Source organism: Eretmochelys imbricata, chromosome 14, assembly GCF_965152235.1.
Source record: "Eretmochelys imbricata isolate rEreImb1 chromosome 14, rEreImb1.hap1, whole genome shotgun sequence".
Taxonomy (NCBI): Eukaryota; Metazoa; Chordata; order Testudines; family Cheloniidae; genus Eretmochelys; species Eretmochelys imbricata.
This window is the reverse complement of record NC_135585.1, coordinates 14,205,543-14,225,684: the sequence shown is the minus strand read 5'-3', so window position 1 is coordinate 14,225,684 and position 20,142 is coordinate 14,205,543. Positions and strand designations below refer to the sequence as shown.

Sequence of the window (20,142 nt, the reverse complement as noted above, 5' to 3'; positions counted from 1 at the left end):
TTGGAGCCCTGCCACCCTTCACAAAATCATATCCAAGTGAGAGTTATGAGCAAAGAGATGATAAACTTTGATGACATCCTCTCCTGCCCAAGCAAGTGCTTTCACTGCATTGGAAACAGAGCTGCAGAAATGTAACTGGGGATGAGGGACGGATGCAGTTTACAGTCAACAGGGCATTCAGAGGGTTGGAAATCTTCCATTTCAGCCTCCTGCTGGGCTTCATCTAAGAGGTACACAACAGCCATCCCTAAACACACTGCCTCCAGGTGATGGGACCCAAGCTGCAAGGCATATAAATCCAAACGAAGGATTAGGGATCAGGGTTCTTTGTAGTAACACGGTTATGATGTGTCACACCAAGAAAGTTAGCTGGGGCAGTGGGTTGTTCGGGGTAGGAAATTCTGATTTCTAGATAAAGGAGTTGAGCGAGGATAGGGAAGGCCTCAGAAAGCGACCCTGGAAAAAATGGGAACAGCAGCCATGGCACCACCACGTCAAGGGCCATGCGTCAGTGTCTACAGGAGGAACCGACTGGGGAGCACACAGGACACAGTTCACAAAGGGAATGAATGGGCTCTTGGCACTAAAGCCAGGAAATGCAATGGCCAGATGCAAGTAGCAGACACAAAAACACAGCCGTACGGACAGACCAATGCATTCAACCATTCTTACCTTTATAATAAACCTTTTAATTTAGTTAGCGAAATACATTGCATGGTTGTGTCTATAATATGTGTGTACTATAGCTGGTGTTAGTGATTAATTCAAATAAACTCATTTTCCACACATTCTTTAATGCCATTAAAAAAAAAAAAATCATCCAGGAGTTGATTCTCAGGATAGAATTGTTCAAGGGTAGCTACTGCACCTGCCTTTGTTTCAGCCTATTCAGGAGAGTGTTCCAAAGCGCTGGGAAGCAACTGACAAGTCTCAGTCTGGGGGATCTCAGCAGCAATCTGGGGAGAGCTTCTTCGGGGGTGGTTGCTCCAGCTGCCTTTTGATTAGCCCATTTCTGTGAAGGGGGGAGGCCGTCAGCACTACTATTGAGAAAGGGACGGACTTGCTACTGAATCATCAGCCATCATATCTCTTGCAGTTCTTATGAAACTGCCCACTTTATTGTTCACTTCTGAGGGGAGCACCACCATGTAATGATTTTGCTGGGTTTCAGCTCTGCCCCAGCAACTGGCATCACATGCCCACTGTCGGACCCCCTGAGGAGTTGGGAACAGTGGCATTCTGGTGCACTGTGCTGGAGAGGGGTGAAGGACTGAGCTAATGCAAAGATTTGTCCTTCACAAGGACAGCCTTTGCCCAGCAGGGTAGATGCTGTGAGTGAAGCACTCTTTGGAAATTGAGAGGCCTCCGTTTCCAGGGCTGGGACAGGAGTCTGACCTTCCCTTAATGACCTGATTTCTACCTTCGTCTCATTACACGTTCTCAGCTCCTTCTGTTTGCCATGCTCTTCTCTTTAAAGGGATTTGCCTCTGAGGAACTTCATGGCACAAACTGCCCTGCCCCTCCTCACTCTTTGGTCTCCACTTGCACGAAATGCCTGGTGCCTGGGTAAGCCTTTGGTAGAGATCAGTTGATATTGGAGGGCCAACCAGCCTGGATGCACACCCAGCCACTGGGTGAGGTATCCCACCTGCTGGAGGCTGCTGGACCAGCTTGTGCCCATCAGTGGCATTGCCGCTGGAGACCTTGGCCCTGTGGGCCCTCAGTCTGACCAGGGCAGACTCCGGGAAGGTGCTGTAAGTCCTCGGTAGCTCTAGCTGCTTAACTGATGTCACCTTCTCCCCCTGCAGGCTCTTCTGTCCCTTCTTGTCATTAATTCTTTTCTGAGCCTGTTCCAGACCCCTCTCCAACTGGCATACATCCTCCATGACTCTAATGACCCGGTCAAACTGGTCCAGAAGGTTATTGACTGCAGAGGGTAGACGGTCCAAGTAAAACTGTACATTGTATGGCTCCGGGACAGGGCTCTCTGAAAGGGCCAGCTCCTCTGAGCTGCAGGAGCTGGAGGAGATGGTGGAACTGGCACAGCGGAAGATGGTGCCAGCAGACAGGAGGCGGGAGCGTTTGGAGTTCCTGGAGGAGTGTGAAATCAGGGAGTCCATCCCTTCAAACTTCACTTTGTGGCGGAACTGAATGACAAGGAAAAAAGAGGAAATCCCCTGAGAATCCCAGAGCCTAGTGCTGCTACCTTTGGTGGGGTAAGAGGGCCCGTGAGCCCCAACAGTGCGCTCTTTCCTGCAGTGTTGGTTATAGGCTTTTCCATCACACTTTATATTAAGGTTCCATTTATAATGGTTTAGGAAGGATTAATAGATGGTTTAAATCATTAGAGTCCAGGTTGCTTACAGCCATCTTTTCCACATACTAGAGAGACAAGGTGTGGGAGGTAATATCTTATTGACCAACTTCTGCTGGTAAGAGAGACAAGTTTTTGAGCTGCATAGAGCTCTTCTTCAGGTCCCCTTGTCTCTTTCACCAACCTAAGATGCTACCTCATGCACCTTGTCTCTCTAATATCCTGGGACCAACATGGCTACAACACTGCAAACATACTACTCTCTCTAACATGCTTATAACTTCCATTAACCATTTATGAATGGAGCCTTAGATGGGGAAGCTAAGGCAAGTGACTTTCCCAAGGCCAGGGAAGAAGCCAGCGCAGGGAAATGAACCCAGATATCTCTTAGCCACAAGGCTGTCCTTCCCCTCTCCAAAGAGAGGAGCAATCCAAGATCGCCTTGCATTATATGCTCCACTCTCTGCTTCTTCCAAGTCTTGACCTGCTAGGATCAAATCACACCCATGTAATCCCACTGCAGCCAGTAGACCGACTGGGGGATAGCAGCTGGGTAAAAGCTGAGCCTTACTATCCAGAAGGAGAGGAAGGGGGAAAAGCGAGCCCTCTTACATGGAAGCTAAATTCCCTTCTCTTCCTAAAAGGCTGGTCACTCCAGGGCAGGATAGAGGTTAGGGAAGGATAGGGGGCTGGAGTACAATCTCAGAAACAGTGGTGTAAAGCCGAGGGACCCCACGGAAGGAGTTAATCCAGATGTACCCTGCTGTAAGATCAGACTTTACCCCAGCCTAAGAGTTGAGGGATTCAACCAGTGCTTAATTTGTAATGAAAAAGAGGCCAGGGCTCAAGCAATTTTTTTACATTCATAACTGATGCAACAAGCCCAGAGGTGCCAGGGCTTGAAACTGCCAGGCCCAGAAGTGCCAGGGCTCAGCCTGGTCAAGCCCTGACACAAATTAAGCCCTGGTTTCAGTTCACCTTGCTCTGATGCTGCAGCACCAGACTCGGGCTTGCTGGCTGCTCTACACCCATGTTTCCCCCTTTCTTACCGCTTTAGTTTTGCTGAGCCCCATCCACAGTTTGAACCTCTTCACAAAGAACTCGATCATCTCGTAGTCCTGCGGTTCAATAGCAGGGCGGTACATTTCAGCTTGGACAGTGCGGTAGCTGTGAAGGATGATAGCACAAAGGAAACGGCTGCCAACGCAGAGCAAGCTGACCGTGAAGCTGAGGACGTATGCAGTGCCGAGGGTGGGGAATTCCTGGATCACGGACAGGAGAGCCACTTTCCCATGGAGGGCCGAAAGCAGTGCATAGACAGCACATCGGAATGTTCTGAACTCCTCTACTGTAGCAGAGAAGGCCTGGGAATGAGAGAGACAACGTAAGGGTTATCACTAGGAAAGGTGTCTTCACCATTTCCTGTCTACAGCATCCTGAGCAATTGCACAAGCCCCCGTTGCCCTCATGTGGGGGTGGGTCGCTCCCAGTCAACTTTCCAGTTCACTGATGAAGCAGAGCAAAACAGACGGCGTGAATGCACGTGAGCACTAGACTCTGATCTCATCTCAGCAGTGGGTGGGTCCCTCTTGGGGAGCAGTGGAGAGACTGACTGAGGAGCTCTGGGGAAGGGTGGTCCTCCTCTGACAGAGCTGATGCCCAGCGGCAGAGTAGCAGGGAGACAAACGCATTGCATTGTTTTGTATCAAGCCTATACAGGAATTCACTGCATAGTGCCTTGTACCGGTAAGAGTCATGACCACGCAGAACCCCATCCTACTCTCCACACACACTCCCACTGCTGAGAGCCAGTCTCTGCATAACCTACCAGACATCCACACTGGGCATAGACAAGGAGCAGCAGGAGGAAGAGGAGCGTGGCAGCCACTAGCTCTCCCAGTGCATGCTGGAATGTCTTCCCAAACGCAGACCATCTCCGGACAAAGCGCAGCTGCCGTATGATCTAGGGGGAGAAGGTCCATTGCGGAGCACGAAGCCTGGTTAGATGTCATCAGAAAAGTGACATTTCAAACAGCCCCAAGTATATTCAGTCTGCTCTGTCTCACACGAGGTGTCTGAGGAGCCTGTGTGGCCAGGTGAGGGAAGCCAGGCGAAACAAGGGCATAGTCTTTCTCAAAGGCCCAGCCTTCGTTCTGGCTATGACCCCCAGTCGCAATGTGGCCGTTAATAGCTGCAGCCTGGGCAGAATCTTCCATGCCCCTGTAACCAACCAAAAGCTGGCGTCTGTTGAGAGTTTTAACCTGGCTATGGGGTTAGGTCCCATCTACACTACATTTTAACCACATTGCAACCAGGTCATAGGACAGCAGTACCATAGTTGGGGGCCTTATGTGCTCATGCTGCACTCCCTGAATGGATAATCCAGGCGCACACAAGCCAGCTGGTACAGGGGGTCCCCGGTATATCAATAGGGGAACATGTTCCGATTCACATCGGTCCTGATCCACATATCAATCGCTTCTCCTTTTGCATGGCTTTTCTTTGGGTGCTTCCCCTGGCATTCAGGAGATGCTGCGAGGGAAAGGGAGGAGCAGGGATTGGGCGTGCTCGGAGGAGGGGTGGAACTGGGCAGGAAGAGACAGGGCAGACCATTATTTCTTATGGGGAAAAATTCTCCGGTATCCATCGTTTCAGTATCTGTCGCCCTTTTCAAGAACGCAACCCTGATGTATACTGAGAACCCCCTGTATGCACTCATCTGGCATGCACACTCCATGAAAGCGGTGTCTTGGGAATGGCCAGCTCTCCGATGTGATCTCTTGTGTCAGAGATCCCCATCCTCCCAGCTCTCCAGGGGGCTGCTCCCGGGGTCCCTTTCTCTTTACTGACTCTCCAGCTTTGACTCCCAGCAGCCTTTATCCGTTTGTTTGCTTGCTCGCTCTTTTATTGTCTATGCATTAAGCAAGTAATGGTCAACAGCGAACCATAAATACAGCAAGCCTGGAAGACAGCAGCTGGGCCACTCGGCCAATTCATTAGGAAGCAGGAGAAAGGAATGAAGATATTACATCTCAGCAGCAGCCCCAATGACAATTATAAGGTCATAGTGGCATAATTTAATATATGCATGCTAACGAGAAGGTATACATCATCCAGGCTGTTAGCAGCTCAGGCCTGACACTGTCTCACACCACTTGCCACCATGCACAAGGGCTGCTGGATGAAGAAGGATGTCCTACTTCCAAGTGGTGGTGAAGATATTATTACAGAGAGACCAGATGGGGCCAGAGCAGCTGGGACTCTCAGAGTAACAGAGAGAGCGATGTGCTGCAGAGGCAGGTTGGGGGATCAGCCATTGATGTCCGGCCAGAGACTTCAGAGTCACCTGGTTTATTTATGAGAGAGAAACCACTTTGGCTTCAAATTCACCCTATGATCTGCTCCCACATAACTCTCCATTGGGGTGAGCGGTGGGGACTGTTACCCAAGGGAGTTAGGGACAGCTGGCAACAAGGGTTGTGATTGCTGAAGGCACCACGAGTACAATCACATACCCCTTCATGTAACAAGAACCAGGGGTCACCCAATGAAATTAATACGCAGCAGGTTTAAAACAAACAAAAGCAAGTACTTCTTCACACAATGCACAGTCAACCTGTGGAACTCATTGCCAGGGGATGTTATGAATGCCAAAAGTATAACTGAGTTCAAAGAAGAATTAGTTAAGTTCACACAGGATTGGTCCATCAATGGCTATTAGCCAAGATGGTCAGGGACACAACCCCATGCTGTGGGTGTAAACCTCCAAGTGACAGAAGCTGGGACTTGATGACTGGATGGATCATTCGAAATTGCCCTGTTCTGCTCATTCCCTCTGAAATATCTAGCACTGCCACTGTCAGAGAAAGAATACTGGGCTAGATGGACCATTGGTTTGACCCAGTATGGTGGTTCTTATGTTTTTATCTCTCTACAAATTCCAGCCCATTTCCAGGTGCCCTCGCATGCTGGTGATGGCAGATGAGAATCTGGAATGTGTTTAGGTCATGCAGCCTGGCAATGATTGCGGGGTTACACCAATGTAACGGAGATCAAGATCGGCCCTGATTTATTCCTATGAACACCACCCAGGTGGCTTTCTAGTGATGGCTGTTGAGTAGATAAAATGTTTCCCACAACATGTGAACTAGGGCTCAGACTGAACAGAAAACCAGTGGAAAGGCTCAGATTGAGATTTCTGTGGGAGATGAGCCAGGCTGTTAATCAGCAACTTTGGAACATTGGGAATGGGGTTCCCGACATACACCAAAGGACCCTGGGGAGGTGTTAGAGCTGGGGAGTGGAAGTCAGGACTCCTGGGTTCCATCCTTAGCTCTGCAACTGACGTGACATGTGACCTTGGGGAATCACAGAACTCTGTGCGCTCACTCACCTTCAGCGTGGTGATGGTCAGCAGCAGGGCCGAGAGACAGACTTCCATCCGAGCCAGCTGTGCCACCTCATAGAAGCTGGTGAAAGCCTGGCGGTGTCCCCGGTAATGCTTGAGCCGCACATCTGCCAGCCAGATGTGCGCAAAGTGCAAGGCGCCAACTGCAATGGAGAGCAGCGCCAGGAGCAGCTGGAGCCAACAGCGGCTCTGACCAAAACAGGAGGCCCTCTCCTGAGACAAGAGCGACAGCTCTGGCAGGAGAAAGGCCACGCTGAAGACGAGCAGGGAGACCTGAAAGAAGCCAGAGCAAGTGAGAGAAGAATCTGCCTTCCTGCTGCGCATTGGGTTAAGTAGCAAGGACAAAGGTGGATACAGCAGGAACCTGGTAGCTATGGTGCTACTTCTGAAGCCTAAACAAACAGAGCAGGTAACTAGCATCATCCCAACAGATACAGAGTAGCTACTGCACACAGGAATTACTCTGTTGTGTGCCACATCATAAGGGACCAGAGAGCCAAGGTACACCACCCTGTCACTAGGAAGCAGAGCCTTGGATAGATCCCCCTGGACTATCCATTGGGAATGCACTCCTGGGATTCATCTTATCAGAGACTGTAACCACCACAGACCCACATACAGTCAGGCAAACATTTATTTGGACTGTAATTAGCTACCACTGCGGAGCTAAGGTTTCCCTGCAGACACCTATGATATCATACAGCAAACTCCTCCTGCTGAGACTGTTTGTGACACAACCTCTGGAGGAAGCAGGCCCACTGGAGTGGGTTAAACATTGGCTCCATTCTGCTGGGAGACAGCCCCGAGCCTTGGAAGCATCTCGCAACGCAGAGTACATACCACAAGGGCAAGTGGAAGGTCCAGCCGCGTGTGTAAGCGCAGCATTTGGTAGGGTAGGATGAGGATGGAAGGAACAGCCGGTCTGACTGATGGGAGCTCGAGCAGGAGCATTACGGCCACGTACAGGTTGACATCAGTGTTGTATTGGGTAAACTCCAGAAACACAGCTCTGGTCCTGTCGTGCAGGGAGAGAGCCAAGAACAGCGGGCTGAGAAGAAATATTTTCCAGGGCTCTGGAATGCTGGGTAATTGGGCCCAATTCTTGGTCCTCCTAATGGGGACATTTCAATCTGATTGCTGGGAAACACTGTTTCGACTTTCCACTTTCAGGGATAAAGTTGGGATACCCCTAACAGGTCACTAGCCATCAGATTCCCTAGGCTGTGCACAGACATACAATGCTACGTCAGCTATCCACCACAGAGGCAAATCACCTGCCATCTATAAATTACACCAGAAACTCCCAATGTTGCCATTATCTGCATTTATTCAGTCTCTCTCATGCCATTCGGATAAGCAAGGTTGAACTGAACCATTTCTGTGAGTGATCTCAGCCTTATGGTGATGCTTTGGGATTCTCTGAATATTTTGAGAGCCTCAATTCCTACCCTAAATCAGGGTCTCAGCCATGCTGCCTTTCGGCCCCCTGGCAGCCAGACTCAGAGTCAGGGACCCCCAAAATGATGCTGTGAAACCTACTGACCCCAGCCAATGGTGTATATATAGCATGTGAGCCAGCTGCAGTTACTGGGTCCCAAGGAGTCCCAGATGCAGTGGAAATAACAGTGCATTTTGTCCTCACAAACCCTGATTTTCCCATCTGGAGGTCCTCCATCCCCAGGGATTTGCTCCCTTATTCTAAGTGGCCACCGCTGGCAATGTGCCCTCAACCCGATTGGTTTTGGTGGTTAAATTGACAGTCTGCTCTCCAACCCGTGCCAGTCGGTGGCTCAGCAGTTCTGGCCATTGCACTGTGCAGTTCCGTGGCCTGGAGGATCTCTCTCTTTCTCTGAGTCATCTGGAGTTGCTCCGCTCCACTTCAGAGCAAGGGAATGGGGGCAATGGAACAACAGTGGCCACCACACAACAGGAGAGAACAACCGACATCACCTTGCACTCTCAGGATGGTCATGTCCCATTCAGACGGCTAGACAGACAGAGCAACTGCAGGGGAGAAATAGCCATGCAATAACCCTCCCTCCCACAGGTAAGCACTTAAAGCACCCAAAATGATGCTGTGAAACCTACTGAAATTAATTTCAATTTCCACTTCCCAGCCCAGTTGTCAAAGAAAAAGGTAAGGCCCTGAGTGACTTGCCTTTTGTTGATCCAGTTGCTGGCTCGCAGGTCAGCCAGTGTCCTTTGGGCTTTGGCAGAGCTGTTTCCAAGCTCCCTCCAGCAGCCAGTGTTAGTGTGGTAAACTCTGACGTGCCCCCAAATCCAAAACCTAGAAGAAATGGATGGGGAGACCAGAAAATGTAGCTGTGAAACAGAGTGAGCGAGAGGCTGGATTGGGAGCCCTAACTTGGGCTGTGATCTGGTCAGATCCCAAGCTAGAACAGGGATGGACCAGCCCCACATTTAGATGGGATACCTCCAGGGAAAACCCAGGGTGCTGCAAACAGGTGAGCTAGGGATTCAGGCCATAACCCTATTATCTGAGTCTCTAGTGACCCAGTGCTTCTGCATAGACCTTTGGGTAATACGTGAATTGAAATTCATGGCCAGTTGTTATTAAAGACTGCATGGCCTGTTCACTGAGAGACGAGATCTTTAATCCTTGTGTCATGGCCAACTTCCAACCTAGGAGGCACATATTCTGCCTCCCTGGATTTGCTCTGTATTTCCAGCTGGCTGTGGTCTTCTCCTTCACTTCCTCTCTTGTGCAATTGCGTAGTTGTTGTTGTGGGCTGTGACACAGTTGCTGTGTTCCAGTGTCTCCTATGTGTGATATAGCTATATCTCATCTATCCTGGAGTCTGCGGCTGCAAGGTGTTGAGCGCCTCCTGGATGGTACTGAGCATCCTCACCACTCACTGAAGTTAATGGAAGTTGCAGATGCCTAGCCACTTGCAGGTTCAGGTCCATAGTTTGTGAAATGCTTTGGGATCCTTCTGAATATTTAGTCCTGCCTCAGTGCAGGGGACCGGACTAGATGACCTGTCGTGGTCCCTTCAAGTCCTACGAACGACTGCTATCTAAATAGAAGGAACCTTACTGCTGATTGTCAGCTAGCACTCAGGGAAATTGGAGATGCCACAGCCCTGGGTGGGGAAAGGGGGCAAGAACTGGGGTAAATACGTCCCCCATGGAGTCATTGTAGGATTGGGACACTCCCCTGGAAAAGTTTCTTGTAAAAGCAAAAGTGGAACCTTCCTGGTGGTTCAGTGTGAAGCAACCTGGGGCTACTAGACTGGGGACTCCTGAGCTGACCCATGGGACGGGGAGCCCAGAAGCGGAAATCCACAGCCAAGCGTCTTGGTTGCATAACTGCACCATTCCTGCTCTCAGCTGCCAATTAGTGCCCACTCCGCCCTGTGCCAGCGTTCTTACCCGATAGAGTCATGGGATGAATTCTGGAGACTGGGATCAGAGCATGCGTCTCTGTCCACTTGGCCACTCCTGGAAACCTCTGCTCTGGGCGCTGACAAGTGGCAGAGGGGACAGGTTCTGTTAGTGACGTGACGTGTCAAGAGAGACCCAAGCCCAGGTTGGGGGAGCACTGAGGGTGCAGAAAACCAGAGGGGGAGGACGAGATTTTGGGTTGCACATTAATAAGTTCAGATGCCCATTTAGAAACAACACTCCTTATTTTGCTCTCCAGATCTAGGTTATCCCAGTGTCTCCCCTCTGCACCTAGCCTGTGTCCTCCACCTCCTCCATTGCCCTCCACCCCCTCCTTCCAATCCCAATTCCTTGTTTGTTTCGCGTTCAGCTGGGTGTTCCCCCATCTTCGCCCTCCCACATTGGCCAGCAGGGCTTGCTCCAAAGCATCAAAAGGGGGGCCTGAGCCTGCATTCCTGACTCAGACCAAACTCCCATGAAGGTCAGTGGGAGGCAGGACTGCAGGATCAAGAGCAGGGCTCTCTGTCCTGTCCCCGACCCTCCTTCTGTAGGAGCTCCCTTCGCAGCACAGTCAGCCTCTGTTGGCTCAGGAAGTTCCAGCCCTGCACCAAGATTCAATGCCTGGATGTGTCCAGTGATATCCCATAGCCACTGGGATGATCCTTAGTCCCCATGTCCCCGGTGACTTCACCTCCTCTGTGCCCATGTCTGGACCTGCGGGCTTTCCTGCCTTTCCATTCCCCTGTGTGCCGCCCTTCAATGCTCAGTGTTTGGGGAAGTGGCTGCTGGGCTGTGACCCCCCCAACCCAGTATTACACACAGGCTTCAACCCCCGGGACTGTAGAGAGAAACCAGTTAGAAACATCAGTACCCCCTAAACTTTCTCTAGTGGTTAGAGCAGTGAACAGGGAATCTGAACCCTCAGATGTTATTGGTAACACTGCATGATCTTGAGCTTGTCATAATCCTCCCGTGCCTCAGTTTCCCTACCTGTCAAATGGGGGATGATGCTTCCTTTCAGGTCTATACTCCAGGCTAGCTAAAATGGAGCAGCAGACTCTCTCTGGCTGGTCCATTTTGGGGCCCACATTCCTCCCCACCCAATACCCTTCTCCCAGCCAGCAGTGGGGGTGATTTTACCAGCCCTCACCCAGATCCAGAGGTACATTCTCAGCAGAGCTCTCCTGCCGGAGACGAGGCACCCCAACCAGGGTCAGTCGGGGATTGTTGTAGAGGTAGCTCAATAACACAGAGTCTATCCACTCCCACGTGTCGGTGTAACTGCAAAACAAAGAGGCCAGGGGAACAGGTGCATTTCACCCCAGTGCAGTATAACTGGCTGGCACCCTGTGTACCCCACCATCCCACCCCTGCAGAACATGCCCAGCTGAGTGGAGTCCTGCTGTGGACTCTCAGCTTTCCTTATTTAAGTCAGTATGTTTGTAGCCCTGATGGTTGTGAAGATAATCATGAAAATAGGAACTGAGCACAAACCAACTTAGCGTCGTCTTCCCTGAGTCTGCAGAGAGCCTGACACGCTCTGAAAGGGGTGAACTGCCCCATTCGTTTCAGTGGGTTAACTCTGAAATCTAAAGGGGGCAATTTAAATATCAACCCTGTTAACCATTTCACCGCTGATCATTAATATTATTTAGTGTTTGTATTGTGGCAGCACCTTGCAGCCTTAGTCATGGACCAAGGCCCCATGGTGCTAGGCGCTGTACAAACTCAGAACAAAAACATCCAGCTCAAATGAGATTATCCCAAAATTCCAAACTGCCTCCTACCCATCACCAGCTGACCCCTATCCAGCCCCAGCTTCCCCCTTGCTACTTCTACAGTGAAATTATTTGTATATTACATAGTGCCTGGAGGCCCCGTTGTGTGAGGTGCTGTATAAATATACTGTAAACAACAGGCCTTGGCCCAAAGTGTTTACAAGTTCTGCACCGGCCATTCAAAACCTGCAGCACAAGGAAAACAAACAATGTGTGGGTGATGTAAAAGGAATTACATTGACTATCAGTAGAAACATACAGGGGATGCTGCGTTAGGGGTCATTGTTAGTTCCATGGTAACTCATGTCAAAAACATTCCATATTTAAATTGCATCAAAGCCACCACCAGGTTTCCAGCCTGGTACCCTAAAACTCCACAGATTTCAGGTGTTCTCACTCCAGGGACAGAGACAGTCTTAGACCAGAACTGTGGTCCAGCTAGCCCATAATCCCATCTCCAGTGACCAGCATCACTACAGAAGGCAGTTATGTCATAACCGGCACATGGGGAAATTTTCTTCCTGAAGCCTATTAGTCAGCTGTTGATTGATGCCCGGAAGCATGAGTATGTGGGGTCTTCAGTATAATACAACTCTACATACTCAGGCTTCAGGGCATCAATCAACAGCTGAACAACAGGCTACAACAACACATCACTGCTCCGCCCCTTACCCCGCCTGGGGTCCTCACCTGCGCACAGAGGAGAAGTTGAGTCCTCTGTTATTTGGGGCGGCGACGGCCTGTCTGACAGCAGCGTGCAGGAGATGGATATTGCGATGGTGGACGCAGCTCTGGTAGTTGACAGTCAGAACCACCAGGAGAAAGAGCATGTGGGTGAGACAGCTCTGGGGAGAGGGAGAAAATGGAGGATTCAGGTAAGGAAAGCTGGATCGTGGGCTGAGAAAGGGGACTCCGCAGGATGGGAACTGCCATACAAGGGCAAGCCAAGGGTCAGTCGAGCTCATCTCCTGTCTCCAAGAGGGGCCAGAGCCTGATGCTCCAGAGGAAGATGCTAGAAACCCCATCATGGACAATCTTGGAACAATGGGAAGCTTTTCATTGCCTGGCCATCAGGCCCAGAGCCCTGCATCATGAGCTTTGGAGAAACAGCCAGGAGTTTGGACGGGATCCAGCTATCTTCAGGTGCAGCTAAACGGCACAAATCCAAACTCACACTGACATCTAGTGGCCACAGTGAGCCCTTCCAGCTGTGATTCTGCCTTTTAGTTCAATACATCACACATCCTCCACCCCACCCCTGCCGCGGCGGCCCCTTTGGCTTCTGGTACAAAACACAGCCAAGGCTTCTGGGCCTGGATGATGTATAAAAATCCACGCTGGCCTCCTTCTCTTGCCAGTAAACTGGTGCTCTCCTGTAGCTCAGCTCTGAGCACGGGGGGTGCATTATAACACTGGCACTGCGGTCGGAAGGAGGGGCTGGGTTCAGTTGCCAGCTGGTGCCCTTAAGTTGTAACTGGAGAGCTGGTGCCCTCAGGCAGGGTTCACTGCCCAGCCGGAATGCAGCTGGGGGTGAAAATAGAGAATGGGGACAGCAGAAAAGAAGGGTCTAGGTTAAATTCCCCGTGCGCCGTTCCTCAGAGCATAAGTGCGGCCCTCCGTGAATGTCCTGTATCCCTCCCTCGGCATCCCAAGGACTCCCTAGGAGCTGAGTGATGGGGGTCCCCCACTGGCTTCTTAGCAGCAGCCAAGTGAGGTGGGGCGAGTCCCAGGGGAATGTGTTACCCTCATCAGCGCTCGGAGTGCCCGCACTTTCCTCGCCTCCTCCTTGGCTTGGAGAAGCCCGTATCCACAGGGCACTCGCACCTTCCCAATGCGCTCGGGCATTGGCTTTACTATCGGCTCCTCCACCAGCCCCTCTCCTTCACTGTCCACCGGCTTGGTGATGAGAGCAGCATGCAGGGCCTCCAGCACCACCTGCCACGACAGGACAGTGGAGAGTGTCTGAGACCCAGCTCTCCAGGGCCAGGGGCTGTTACTCTTCTAAGGCCGCAGAGAGCAGCTAGTCACCCCGACCCACAGAGCAATGCCCCATGGGTGGAAGTGGGGGATGCCCAGAGTGAAGGGGGAGGGGTGTTGAATAAACCCTCAGTGGGGGAGGGCAAAGTCTCCAATCTCCACTGAATGCCCCCGGCTTGATTCCAGCAGGGTATGCAGTAGCTCCCATCCAGCCTCCTGGGATAACTGGGACAACACTGCCCCAACTTTACAGACTGGGAAACTGAGGCACAGAGAGGGCCAGCAGCTTGCCCCAGGTAACACAAGTGAGTCAGTAGTAAGCAGGGATTCAAACAAAGCCAATAGGCAAGTGTGAAACAGTCCCTCCTCTAAGTCTGTGTGCAGGAGGATCTGCACTGCGGTCTCCGGAGTTCCATCCCCACTGGCCACTCACTCACTTGTGTCACCTTGGGCAGGTCATTCACCATTTCCCTGCCTCAGTTTCCCCATCTGACAATGGGGGCAGCGTCATCCCACCTTAAGGGTGCTGTGAAATAACAGATGTCTGCAAAATGTTGTGTGGCTCTCAGCTGGAAAGGGCTGGGAATGGGCAAAGCCGGAGGGTTATCTACAGCGCTGAGAGGAGTAGGGGCCGTTACCTTCAGTGGCTCCAGCAGCACAAAGGAGGTGATGAAGGAGAAGACGCAGGAGATGAGCCACATTAGGGCAGTGTGGTCATGGAGGGAGGAGCCATAGAGGATGGTGACGGTGAAGCAGCCTGCTAGAAGCAGGAAGATGAAAGCATAGGTCATGGGCAGCACCCAGCCAGGGAAGAGCCACTCCAAGGGTCTGCGGGACACCCCTGCAGGAAAAGCAACCAGAGTTGTTGTTTAAACCCCCATCATCACTTGGGCCTCGCAGACTCAACATTACCCTCCCCTGCCCACAGCACTGGGGCAGCCCCACTGCTTCCCCTTGCACAGGGGCAGGGTTTGGCATTTCTAGGGCTATAGAAACCAATCCAGCTGCTTTCACTTGGCTTCCCTTCCTCTGTGCTGGGATCCAGGCTCCCCTCTCCTCCCTGGTTGCTGCCTCTCCCTGGAGATGCAGCCGTTTCAACCTGTGTTTGGAGTTATTCCTCTCGCCAAGCATGTGGTGGCCCAGCGGCAGGCATGTGGGCCGCAGCTGCGAGATTTGGCTTCCCTCCCAAACTGGTGCTGTGGGGCAGGAAACAGGGATGCACCGTTCACTTCCCAGGTGGTGCCGTGGGGGTGCTAGGTGCAATCTCTGCTTGGAGCAGTCAGAGAAGAACGGGAGGAAGAGGCGTTCAAACCATGACCTGCAAGTTGCCAACAGATGTTAGATCCCCGCAGTGACCCAGCCTTAGGGTCCCCCCGATGCGAAACCATTCTCACAGGCAGGAATTCTCTTCCTTCCCCCCACCTCAGCCCCATTGGTCCAGCTCAGTTAAGGGTGGGTCCCCTTTTCCAGGTGCCTCACACACCGATCCGGGTGGAGAAGGACGACACTGGGGCAGACAGAGGCTCTGGATCAGGGTGCAGCGCGCTGCCAGGGCTTGTCAGGGCGGAAATATAGGACAAGGACTTGTGCAGGAAACCCCAGCCGCTCCTCCCCTGCTCTGGGATGCCATCGGACCAGGTGCTGCAGGAACTTTCCATACTGTAATGGGAGAGAGATGGTGGTTCATGATCATCAACCACTGAGCCTGGGACTGGGGAGAAGCCCCCTGAGCTGCACCAGAGCCCTTGGAGATGGGCGGGACATTAAATACCCAAAACTAAAAGAAAACAGTACAAGAATTCTGGGCTCTGAATTCTGAGCTCACAAAAAGCACCACCCCTCGGGGTCGGGGTCTACAGGTGTCCCATTCCTGGCAGTGCAGCTGCGGGAGAAACGATCTCGGAGAAGGTCAGACTAGATCGTAATGGTCCCTGCTGGCCTTATGCTCTATGAATCTCTCTGGCCTGGGCTCCCCACTTAGTTTTTTGGGGGTGCTCTGAGCAGGGCCTGGGTACGTACACATCGGAGACTAGATCCGCCTCAGCTCGGGGCGAGAACCTGCCGCTGTCGGACGTGACGCAGTCCGAGGAGCTGCTCCACTGAGTCTCAGCTATGATGGAGTTGAGCAAATCTTCCTCTGTTAAGTGGAGAGGGAGAGGATGGTGCTCAGTGAGACAGCTTTGCAGCCAGGGCAGGAGAGGAAAGACAGGAGCACCTTGGGCTCAGTTCTAGCCTCACTGAGCTCAATGGCAAAACTCCCCTCGGCGTCAGTAGGAGCCAGGGCCATTCTGACTATTGTAGCAGCAGATGCATTTGTCACACTAAAGCTGGACCTGCACACTGTGAATCCTGAGCTGGAGAACGAAGATGGCAGTGGGAGGGGGAGGCTGGGAGGAGGAAAAGGAGAAAGGAGATTTGTTTGGGGTACCAGAGTGGGTGAGGCGGTCGCCACGGCTGTCTCTCCTGCTATCCTCAGAGTCCCCTAAGGAGAAGGACAGGGGGTCATCATCAGAGCTGGATGCGGACTCAATTCCCAGCTTCAGCAAGGCCTTCTTCCTCTTGAGGATCCGACTTTGGCTCACCAGGGGATCTGAGTTCAGAAGATCTGGGATGTCGAAGATGCTGTCGCAGGAGGGCCAGTGTTTCGCGACCCTGCAGAACCAAAGGGGCGACACACTGCTGAGCTCTGGTCCTAGTGCAAAGGAGGTCCCTTCCTGGCTCGGACGTTCAGAGTGTGACAGTTCTGGGTTTGGACAGGAACCGCCCTCCTGCCTGGCTGGTCATCGGTCATGAATTTGTCATCTGCAGTCTAACCATCAGACCATCCTATTAACATAGGCCCCGTGTCCCCTCTGCTGCATGGGGCTCGCATTTGTCACCTGTCTTTTTATGGGCCTGTGCAAATTCCTCAGTCCAGACATCAGCTGGAGAGGGTTTATAGACCCCTTCCACCCACAGAGATATCTCCATGGACTTGTCAAAGCTCTGAGGAGTCTCCTCATCTTAGCTGCCTTGTAGTTTCCCCACCGGGACCCTCCTTGATGCTCTGCATTGCAGCCCCATCCTTCTGGCCAAGCCCCCTACCGCCCTGGCTGGCTGGATTACTGGCATCAGAGCCCGACTGCAGAGCTGCACCAGCCATTCCAGTGCCACTCCAGGCCCGCACAACCAGGGTTACTGTATCTGCCGGATGCCAGCGCAACTGCAGATTCGTTAAAGCACAGAGGCTGAGCTCTCCCTCGATGTAAAGCTGACTTGGGGAGTCCTTCCATGAATGGGATGTAGTCGGAGCTGGCTGGGGAGTTAAGTTACAAATGCCTGAATGCAGGTTTTTCCAACAATGCTTTGGTTCAGAATATAATGGGTTAATTTTCACCAGCAAGCAGAGACCTGATGCTCTCTTGCCAGCATGGGTGTGTTACTGGGGCTGTTCTCTCATCCCCATCTTGGAAGAAAGGAGAGGGTCACCCCATCAGCCCCCTGCCTGCATCTGCCTCTCTGCAGCCATGTCCCCCCTAAAGCACTGATTCAGAATAGACACGAATCTCCTTCAATTAAGGGCACTGCATCCCCTTGTCCAGCCCCCTTTGCTGCAGAAGTACCTTGCATTGCCCACTTCGGTGAGATTCTCCTGGGTGGACACTGGCCTCCTACTCCCAGGTGACTCCTGAAAAGGAAGGGATGAGGGGGGTGCAGATGAACTATGAGGGGAGACAGAAGCCACATGGTCAACAGGACTCCTGGAGAGTGTCCCCTGGTACCCATCCTGCCTTAGAGCAAGACGGCCGTTTCCCTTTGGCTTCCAGCCCCCTATGAAGCTCTTTATATGAATGACCATTGCCCTTTAGAGAACACACCCTTCCTTGCATCCAACCAAAGAGAAGCTTCCAATAACAGAGAAAGAGAGGGTGCTGCTGAGATTGCACCCTGTTTTACTCTAGTCCAGCAACGAAAGGATTAAGAAAAGCCCTCAGGATGAAGTGTGAGGGGCTCTCCCCTCTGTGCGGGACCTGCCTCTGGTAGCTGGAGACACTGGGTTTGCCCACACTAGACCAGTGAGGGTTTGTATTTGCACTCTCATAGCTCTGAAAGCAGAGGGGTCAGGGATGAGGGCTCTGCGAGGAGAGTTAAGGAGTGACTCTACTCAGCAGGTAGGATGGCCTGGGCTGAAAATGGTGCTGACCTCCAGAGAGTGAGCAAACCCACCCCATCTGCAAACCAGGGCGTCCTGACTCCTGGCTCCTTTGCTGGAGCTCAGTTTTCAGAGAAGTCATCTTTTCCAAAGCCCAAGGGCAGTGGTGTGTGTCTAGAAATACAGTGCTCACCTGGGAGGGCAGCAAGACAGACAGACACGTAGCCCCTCACCTCCCAGGGCCTTTTCTCTGTACGTCACCAAAAGGTGCCCATAGAATGGCCTTTCACTTACACCACTGACAGAGCTCCCGTCCATGATGGACTCCACCCCGCCTGGGATAGACAGGAAGGAGGAGCTGCCCCGGTCAGCGTGCTCCAGGCACACATCCATCTCCACAGTCTGAGAATCCTGCACAGGTGGGTTGGGGTCTTCCACAACCACCTGTCAGAAACAGAGGAATGAGGAGTGCTTCCTGCCCAGAGGCTGTGACCATCCTGAGGGCATGCGTAGAACCAGGTTCCAACCCGGTCCCTTTGCACTGGCGCATTGCCCTTCTCGGAAGATGTTGACATGTGTTAGATTCGGTCACCTGCATATGCACATGCTAGTGTGTGCCCAGATGTCAGTGAGCGCATACGAAGCAGCAAGTGCACAAATGGAGGCAGGGGGTCTGACAGCTGGACCCTAAGAGTTACTATTGCAATTTCAGTTTGGCATCGAGAGAATTCCCCTAAGTGACAGACAAGTGTCTAGGGGACTGTGCACTGAACAGGGACACGGGAGACCTGGTTCTGTTTCTGACTCCGCCACTGACCTGCTGGGTGACCTTGGGCAAGTCCCCGCCCCTCCCTGTGCCTCAGTTTCCCCACCCGTAAAATGTGGAGAATGATACTGGCCTCCTTTGTAAAGTGATTTGAGAGCTAGTGATGAAAAGTGCTGTATAAGAGCTAGGTACTGTCATTACTCCCTAACTGAGCCTCTGGAAGTCAGATCATGTGGAAGAGCTTGGCAGCTGTGTGTGCTCATGGCAGAATTTCTTCTGCATAATTTCCAGTTCTCCTATTATTATACTCAGATTGTAAGTTCTTTGAGGCAGGGGCTGTCTTTTTGTTCTGTGTTTGTACAGCACCTAGCACAATCGAGTCCTGGTCCAAGACAGGCTCCTAGTACAAATAACAACTACTATTAATAATATTATAACCCTGTTCTAAAAACAGCCTTAAGGGCTTATATGTAAATCTGGTCAACATTTTGAAATTCTTAATTTTGATGAAGGTTTTTTTTAAATCAATTTTTTAATTTTATGAAAAACAGACAAACTTTTTACAAAAATCACACCCGATTTTTTGACCAACTCTAATTTTCCACTATCTTTGGCCGTATATTTAAGCCTCATCTTCCTACCGTGTCTGTAAAATAAGATGGCAACATTTCAGAGCACGTCCTTGAAAAGATTACATGGATTTTGTGCCGGTGAAAAGGGATCTGACTGACAACCCTGGATACTGGCATGTATTATTAAATATTTATGCACAAAACAGGCACTGCAGAGGTCCTTCACTCTCATCATGCCAAACTTCCCGTCCCTTAGGGTGGGGACGGATGGACCCTGGTGGGGTTGTAGCAGCAGGTTTGGTGGGTCATGTAGCTGCGGGGAGGAGGTTGATTAGATGTTGTGCGTAGAGGGAAACTACTGTAGTACCTTGCTGTGAGTTTTCCTGAAGATGAAGGTGAAGAGAAGCTGTATTGGGAAGACCACCACAGACACAACCATCCCCACAGCAATGCTCTCTGCTGTCACTGAAGCCTGGCTCCCCAGGGGGACACTACTGGAGAGAAACAAAGCCAGAAGAGAACGTGGTGACTCAAAGAGTCCTGTGTTAATAGGGAGTGGTTCCAGACACTGGGACATTCATACTGGGCAGGGGCCCACATTTTGCACAGGCCCCTCTGGGCGCAGAGCCATCACACGAAGACTGAGGATCTATGAGGAAAGGTTAAAAAAATCTGGGCATGCTTAGTCGTGGGGAAAGAAGACTGAGGGGGCCTGATAATCTTCAGATATGTGAAGGGCTGTTCTAAAGAGAACGGTGATCAATTGTTCTCCAGGTCCATGAAGGTAGAA

The 20,142-nt window shown here is 51.7% G+C and overlaps 1 protein-coding gene across 1 annotated transcript in view; it reads right to left on the bottom strand.

The window, feature by feature from the left end:
- Positions 1-1,430: 1,430 nt before the first annotated feature.
- The window catches only part of LOC144274967 (polycystin-1-like), a 58,408-nt gene continuing 39,696 nt past the window's right edge, over positions 1,431-20,142 (bottom strand). Inside the window, exons 31-47 of the mRNA XM_077834056.1 lie at positions 19,720-19,843; positions 18,309-18,458; positions 17,485-17,549; positions 16,311-16,534; positions 15,902-16,019; positions 15,366-15,541; positions 14,521-14,723; positions 13,649-13,840; positions 12,596-12,750; positions 11,278-11,408; positions 10,116-10,284; positions 8,881-9,009; positions 7,563-7,737; positions 6,708-6,995; positions 4,143-4,277; positions 3,364-3,678; positions 1,431-2,147 (exon numbers count right to left, since the gene is read on the bottom strand). Coding sequence (XP_077690182.1) covers positions 1,431-2,147; positions 3,364-3,678; positions 4,143-4,277; positions 6,708-6,995; positions 7,563-7,737; positions 8,881-9,009; positions 10,116-10,284; positions 11,278-11,408; positions 12,596-12,750; positions 13,649-13,840; positions 14,521-14,723; positions 15,366-15,541; positions 15,902-16,019; positions 16,311-16,534; positions 17,485-17,549; positions 18,309-18,458; positions 19,720-19,843 — 3,466 coding nt within the window. The remainder of the gene's footprint in view (positions 2,148-3,363; positions 3,679-4,142; positions 4,278-6,707; positions 6,996-7,562; positions 7,738-8,880; positions 9,010-10,115; positions 10,285-11,277; positions 11,409-12,595; positions 12,751-13,648; positions 13,841-14,520; positions 14,724-15,365; positions 15,542-15,901; positions 16,020-16,310; positions 16,535-17,484; positions 17,550-18,308; positions 18,459-19,719; positions 19,844-20,142) is intronic.